Source organism: Sturnira hondurensis, unplaced genomic scaffold (genome assembly GCF_014824575.4).
Source record: "Sturnira hondurensis isolate 20B ecotype Veracruz unplaced genomic scaffold, ASM1482457v3 Scaffold0020119, whole genome shotgun sequence".
In the NCBI taxonomy this organism is placed as follows: domain Eukaryota; kingdom Metazoa; phylum Chordata; class Mammalia; order Chiroptera; family Phyllostomidae; genus Sturnira; species Sturnira hondurensis.
The window spans coordinates 4,843,864-4,850,755 of NW_028092750.1; the positions used below are offsets into that span (position 1 = coordinate 4,843,864).

General features: G+C 52.7%; 1 protein-coding gene across 2 annotated transcripts; it reads right to left on the reverse strand.

Moving 5' to 3' along the window:
• KXD1 (KxDL motif containing 1) lies at positions 1-6,807 on the reverse strand. Of its 2 annotated transcripts, none has more exons than XM_037028695.1 (5): positions 6,677-6,807; positions 3,568-3,689; positions 2,415-2,567; positions 1,774-1,820; positions 1-956 (listed from the first exon to the last, which is right to left on the reverse strand). In XM_037028695.1, the coding sequence occupies exons 1-5, from the start codon at positions 6,779-6,781 to the stop codon at positions 727-729; spliced, it is 657 nt and encodes a 218-aa protein (XP_036884590.1). In that variant the 5' UTR covers positions 6,782-6,807; the 3' UTR covers positions 1-726. The 2 variants fall into 2 exon arrangements, with proteins under 2 accessions (XP_036884590.1, XP_036884591.1); XM_037028696.1 differs by having other exon boundaries at positions 1-994; positions 6,711-6,786.
• Between the last annotated feature and the right edge of the window lie 85 nt (positions 6,808-6,892).

A 6,892-nucleotide genomic window follows, 5' to 3' on the forward strand; every position in this document is an offset into this window, starting at 1 on the left:
TTTTCTTTTTAGTAACGGAGTCTTTTTATTAATAACTCCCCAACAGCATCTGTAAACATCAAATACAAAAATATTCCATTAATTTCGGTTTTCCAAGGTGGCTTGGCTCACTTCATGGAGGCCCTGGGAGAGGCCTGCAGGGTCCTCAGGGTCCACTTCTCTCTAGTCAGACAGACGTGGACCTTATCATGCTTGGGGTTGAGTGGATTGAGGAGCAGGTTCTTTTGTGAGCTTTCTACAATTGTTTCAGAAACCTTGAGATACTGATTTGAGAAAGTATTTAATACTTTCATTGAAGGAAGGGACAGGGACACCAGAACTGTATGTGCAGGAAGGGGGTACGGTGAACTCAGACATGATAGTGCTTGCCCACCTCAAGGAGGTCCTGACTGGGGTGCTAAGACAGGGGATATCTGGCTTTTGTCTTTGGGAACCTTTAAGTGTTGTTCAGAGCAGACCTCAGCCCTGGCTCTGGAAAAGCTTCCTTGACTCCAAATGACTGCTCATCCCCTGGCCTGGAAGAGGGTCTGAAGGAGAGAGATGCTCTCAGGAAGGAGTGGGAATGACAGACCCTCAGGAATTCCACACCCCTGGGAGGGAGCCTTGTCTCCCAGGGTGCCCTGCATGACAGAGTAAGATGGCAAAGCTGACTGGAGGCAGGGTTACCCACTACCACCTCAGACACCTGGAGAGCCCTGTGACCCCTCTGAGCTCCTGGGAGCAGGGCTATTCACCCTGTATCTCGTTGTCATCCATCTGGCCGTGGCCATTGATGGCAGGGGAATCGGGTTGGACGTGGGACAGGTCCTCGAAGCCAGGGCTGAAGGAGGGCGAGATGGTGTCTGGGCTGGTGTCACAGGAGCCTGTGCTCTGTTCCGAGGTGGCGATGGTGGTTGTGGTGCTGGGTGGAATGGGGTCTTCATCGTCGTCCTCCAGGAGGGATGCTTCTGGGATGTCTGGGGGAAGGAGGCCCAGGCGGGAGTGGGCTTAGTCGCTGTAATGAGGGATTAACTGGGCCTGTGATCCCCTGGTAGCAACCTTCTCACCCTGCCTTCTTGGGACTCAACTTCATCCATTTTATGAAGATGGAGCTGAGGCCCAGGCAGGTGAGAGGACTCCCTTCAAGGTGAGGTGACGTGAGGACTCAGGTTCTCTGGATCACGTTGATATGGGGTGAGCCTGAACCTAGCTCTGCCCTTGACTATGTCACCTAAGCCAAGGCCCTCACCTGCCCTTGCCTCACCTCCCTCCTTGATAAACTGGGGCTGATGACAACAGCATTGCCTGATACCTGTGGTTGTCAGCAGCAAAGGGTGTAGGGGGAGCAGTTGGCCCATTCAGCACATGGGGTAAACTGAGGCTCAGTGTAAGGGAACGCTGTGCTTCCTCTGAGAAGGTGATGCCCCTCTGGGCCTCAGTTTTGCTGTGTAAAATGAGGATACTCACAGCCCCCACCTCAAAGGTGGTTTTGCGTAACAGCCTGATTGTAGGGGTACATGATACTCACTGAGGCAAGGATTGCCATTTTTCTTATCCATGTTCCCCCATGCGGCCTCCCCCCAGGGAGGGGACCCTAGTCCCTGCACTGGCTTTGCAGGTTGCCAAGAAGGCCAGGCTAGCACCCCCACCCCTGCCCTCTGCCCCAGGTCTCTGGACCCACTGCCCACCAACCCCTGAGGTAACCTTTGAAGAGCCAGCCCTGGACTGAAAATGCTGTCATCCAAGTGTTGCAGAGACCAGACATGGGGCACAGGAGCCCTGGGTGACACTTACGGCTGAAGGCCTCTGGGTGCTGCCTGGCCAGCTTCCCTTTCAGTGTCCTGCAGGGGAAGGGAAGGCACACAGGCTGAACCCCTTGAGCAGATAGACTGGGCCTTGTGCAGGCTAACAACCCTTGCTGTCAGCTCTGGGTGGGTGGGTAGGTAGTGGGGCCCTCCCTCTCACTGCTTGTCACACTGTTCTCCTGGGTTGGAGGGCCCTGTGGAACTCCCACCCTCGGTGTGGGCATCCTCAGTGAGGGTGTCTGTGTGGAGGCTGAGATGAGGCCCACTGAGCAGGTCAGGGGAGGTGGCTACCGGCACTCTAAACCCAGCAATCTGATTTGCCTCTTCAGAGAAGACTTAGATAGAGGGCTAAGGGGACAGGAGGCTGGCCTTTCACTGTCAGCTCTTTGCCTGCCTTTTCTGCATCATGTGTCTGGTGCTACGTTGCAATTTTCAAAAGATAAAACTTAAATTCAGAAACTTCAGGATCCCAGAGTTCAGATCTTTTTGGATACTAAGTGATGAAGCCTTGTAAAACAAGCAAGCTGGATATTCCTGTCACTCTGTTACACGGATTGGGTGACTCTATTAAAAAGGGGAGGACTCAAGGCTCAGAGCGGGAGGCAGAGGCCAGCAGGGCAAAGCACCCACCTGATCCTGCGGAAGATGCTGTCCAGGTCCCGCTTCATCTCCACTAGGGTCCTCGTGTGGTGCAGGAAGCGCTCACTCATTTGCTGCAGGCGGGCACTTGATAGGTTATTGAAGTTTGCCAGCATCTCATTGGTCTTCTCAAAGCGGTCCAGCCTGTGGCAGAGTGAGGGCCAATGCCTCTGCTCAGCCTCCAAGGCTCTGTTAACTGAGCATGCGAAGCCGCCTTCTTGCTCCATGAGGTTTGTGTGTGGTATTCCCTTGTCCTACAAAGCTCTACTTGATGATTGAGCCACCCACAAACTACTATTCAACCTTCAAAACCCTACTCAAATGTGTCCTTCCTATATAGTTTTCACCCTCTCTTTCAAGCAGACTCTTCGACTCCCCTAGCCCCAGGTTGTTTCTCTGATACGGCCCTGACACCAAGAAGGTTTGTGTCTGGTTTTGTCTTCCCTCACACTAGGAATTCCCCAGGGCCAGGTCTGAACCTAACCTAAAGAACTAGGAGAAAGATAGGTATTGCTGGTACCCAGACACAACTGGCAACTCTGTCACAGGGTACCACAGAAGGTAAGGGTATTAGGTCCACGCTGTGTCATAAATGGAAGAAAGAACCTTTGGCCTAAAGACACAAAAATGAAGTCTGTGTTTCCATCCCAAGGTTGTGTCAGCCCTTCTTTCCTACAGGACAGGCCCAGATTAGAATGGGGCCACAGTGACCATGGTGCCAAGGCCCAAGGAGGGCAAAGGAGCAACACAGCCCCTCAAAGAGACCCCACATGCTCTGCAGACAGCCTGGGCTCTGAGAAACCAGGCTCCCAACAGGAAGTCAGCTCACTGGTTCCCTTATGTCCCCCAGCAGCCCGTTCCTATCCTCCCAACTCTCCCTACTCCAGGACTTGGGACAGGAGCTGTTGCGGACCCTGCCAAGCCATCCGCAGCTGTGAAACCATCCCAAAGCCCTGTTTCCTGTGCCAAGGCGTCACCTCCAGGCCATGAAAAAATTTCCTTTGGAGCCAGCCAGCAGATTTGCTCATTTCCTTCATTTTATCACCAGTGTGGGGCCAGGGTAGGGGCGGGCAGGGAAAGAATGCTGGCCGGCAAAGTAGATTCCTTCCCACGCTTGGGCCCAGGGCCCTTGGCCACCACTCACATGTTCTTCTGGGCCAGGATGATGGCATTGACGTCATCCACATTCACCATGCTCAGGATGCGGCTGCAGAAGACCCTCGAGGCCGAGTCCGGGGGGTCCATCTCTTCCTCCTCCTCCGCTGCCTGAAATAGTGAGGAAGAAAGTCTTCAGTCTGCACCAGGCACTGGGACAGATGGGACAGAGAGAAGGGCCTGGAAACCCTATAGGCTGCTTAAATGTGAGTTGGTCATGCCACCTGAGCCTTAGTTGTCATCTTGGGAATTTGGGGTTTTTCAAGAACTCCAGATTACATTTATAACTTGCACCAAAGTACATCAGAATCTTTTCTCTCCAGCACCCACTCTCAATGTGCCCAGCCAGTGGTACCTTCTACTTGCACAGATCTGCCTACTTCTTCCCACACACTCCCACCCCTACCTTTGCCCATTCCCACTTCAGGGCCTTTCCACCTGCTGTCCCCAATAGCACAACACGCAAGGCTGCCCCTTCAAATCATTACCACCTCCAGGGACTTCGCTCCCAGGAAGTCCTTGATGACTCTCCCTACTCTCATCACTTCATTTTGTTTTCATTGCTTCACTGGCTCATCTTAGTTATCAGTAGACCTGTTTGCCTGTCTTCCCACAGCAGTATCAGCTCCAAGAGAGTCAAAGTGTGTCTCTCTCACTTGCTGCTGTGTCTCTAGGGCCCAGCCCAGAACCTGGCTCACAGCAGGGGATCACCAGAACTTCATCTGACAGAGGCAAACAGACCACTCAAACTCTGCTCTGACAATAGACTTTTAACAGCAAATTAAAGCCAAGAATCTCAGGCACTTGCACCCAGGCTGTGGGCCCCAGCAATCCAGATAGCTCTATGGCCCTCAGATTCCCTGGCACACAGATAATCATCCCAGTTTGTGGGGGCTTCTGGATCAGGACAGGGCAAATAAGGCCACAGCCCTGGTTGGTGTGGGTCAGTGATTTGAGCACTGGACTATGAACCAAAAGGTTGCCGGTTCAATTGTGGTCAGGGCACATGCCTGGGTTGTGGGCCAGGTCCCCAACTCGGGGCATGTCAGAGGCAACCTATTGATGTTTCTCTTGTACATCAATGTTCCTCTCTTCCTCCCTTCTCCTCTCTCTAAAAAATAAATAAAGTCTTAAAATAACCAAAAAAAGGCCCTGGCTGGTGTAGCTCAGTGGATTGAGCGCAGGCCTATGAACCAAAGGATCCCAGTTCGATTCCCAGTCAGGGCACGTGCCTGGGTTGCAGGCCAGTTCCCAGTGGGGGACACATGAGAGGCAACCACACAGTGATGTTTCTCTCCCTCTCTCCTTCCCTTCTCCTCTCTCTGAAAATAAATAAATTTTTTTTTTAAAAAAAAAGGCCACAGCTTCAGCACTGATCCTCCTGGGGGGGGGGGGTCTTCAGGAAATACCTAGAATGATGACATAGCTTGTTTCTAGGGCGTACACATTTAATGGCCAACAGAAAGGCCCACTTGCCATTGGTAAAGATTCATACCCAGGATCAGGAAGGGCTTTCAGAGCCTACTTCCTCCACCTTCCTTTTTACTGAGCACCAACTTTATGGAAAACAAGTTACCCACTTTATACATGGGAACTATAACCCTTACTTATATGTGAGAAAGCTGAAGCTCAGAGAGACTGAGGCACTGGGCCACTCTTACACTGCCAGTGACCCTGAGTCACTACTCAAATGGCCATAGTCCGCTGAATATACCAAGGTGTGAATCTGCACAGATGTTCATATCTACCCATGACAACACAGCAGCTTCTTACTGCAGTTGCTTCCTGCCAGACTTCTGATTTTTTTCCAGGAAAAAACAAAACAAAACAGGAATAGGGATTTTTTTTTCCTGCGAAATCGCCTATTTTACAAATGTTAGCAACTAATACTTTTGCCTCCCAAACACCATGGAGACCAAGAGTATTTCTGCCCTGAATCTGGCTAGCAGTTTGCAACCCCAACCTGCCTTTTGGAAATAAGCTACCATACCACCACCTGGTGAAATTCTGCCCCTCTGCCAATAATCACTGTTTATTGAACTCCCATTATGTGCCAGGTATGGGCACCCACAGGCTCCACATTTGAGTAAAAGTATGATCATGTATACTTGGGTTCAAAGGGCAGGACCATGTGGTGGGAAACCCACCACCAGACTGGCAAGCACAGGATTTGGACCTGCAGGAAATGGTTCTGCTTCAAAGTAGGGCTGTTTCCTGTCTCTGGCTCCCAGATGTGAGAGATTCAAGGCACACCGTCAACCCCCAGCTGCCTCTCTCAGGAAGCCTTCCCTGACTAGTCTGTACAACTAGTCTGTACCACATAAGAGTGGAAATGACCCAGCTAGAGCTCTGGGCCCTGCTCCAAATACATTTATGAGGGAAACACGCAGAAAGGGAAACTGTGTGACCTTCGGAAAATCACCTCACCTCCCTGGACCAGTTTTCTCATGCAGAAAATGGTAGCAACAAAGAATCAGAATCTCACAGGGCTGACTTTGGGGACTGAATCCAACAATAAGCTGAACTAGGGGCGGGCTCTTTATCCAAGGGTAGTGTAAAGAAATCCCAGGACGGGGCGTGAGAATCAGCATATTTGACGAGGGCCTCCCTGATGCTCCCAGGAATAAGAGCAAATTTAATCCCCAATTACCCCTACAAGGCAGATACTATCATTCGTCTCCGAGGGCAACTAAAGCTCACAGGGGTGGGATCTGTCGCCCAAGGTCAAACGGAGAGGCGGAGAGGCGTCGCGATTCCACCCAGAGCTTTAAACACAACTTAATTTGGCAGCCCAAGATTAGCAAAACCCCGGAGTGAGGACGGGGTTCGCATATCCCCTCGCACCCCGCCCCAGCAAATCGGGGAAACTGAGGCCCAGGCAGGCAACGCCCAGATCCGGGTGACACCGCAGACCTGAACACAGGAGGCCCCAACTCCCGCAATCCGGACCCGGATCCACTTAACAGACGGGGAAACTGAGGTCTGTGTACAGGAGGGGTGCGTAGATGTGGTCAGTAGCGCACCCCACCCCGCGACAGCCTAGAGGCCGCGCCCGACCTGGCCTGGCTCCCCAGCGGTACCGGCGACCCCAGCCCCACCCAGAACTTGGCCCGGCGTCGGTGGCAGCGGCACCTGCACATCTGGCGGCCTTGCTCGCGCTTCCGGGATGGCGCCCGCGCCGCTGTGACGTCACCACGCACCATGCGTGTGATCTCCGGAGGCGGTGACTTGTCCGGGACCAACTTGCCTGCGTGGAGGCGCGGCAGGAAACGGTGGGACTACACGGAATTGCTGCTTGGCAGTGCGTCACAACG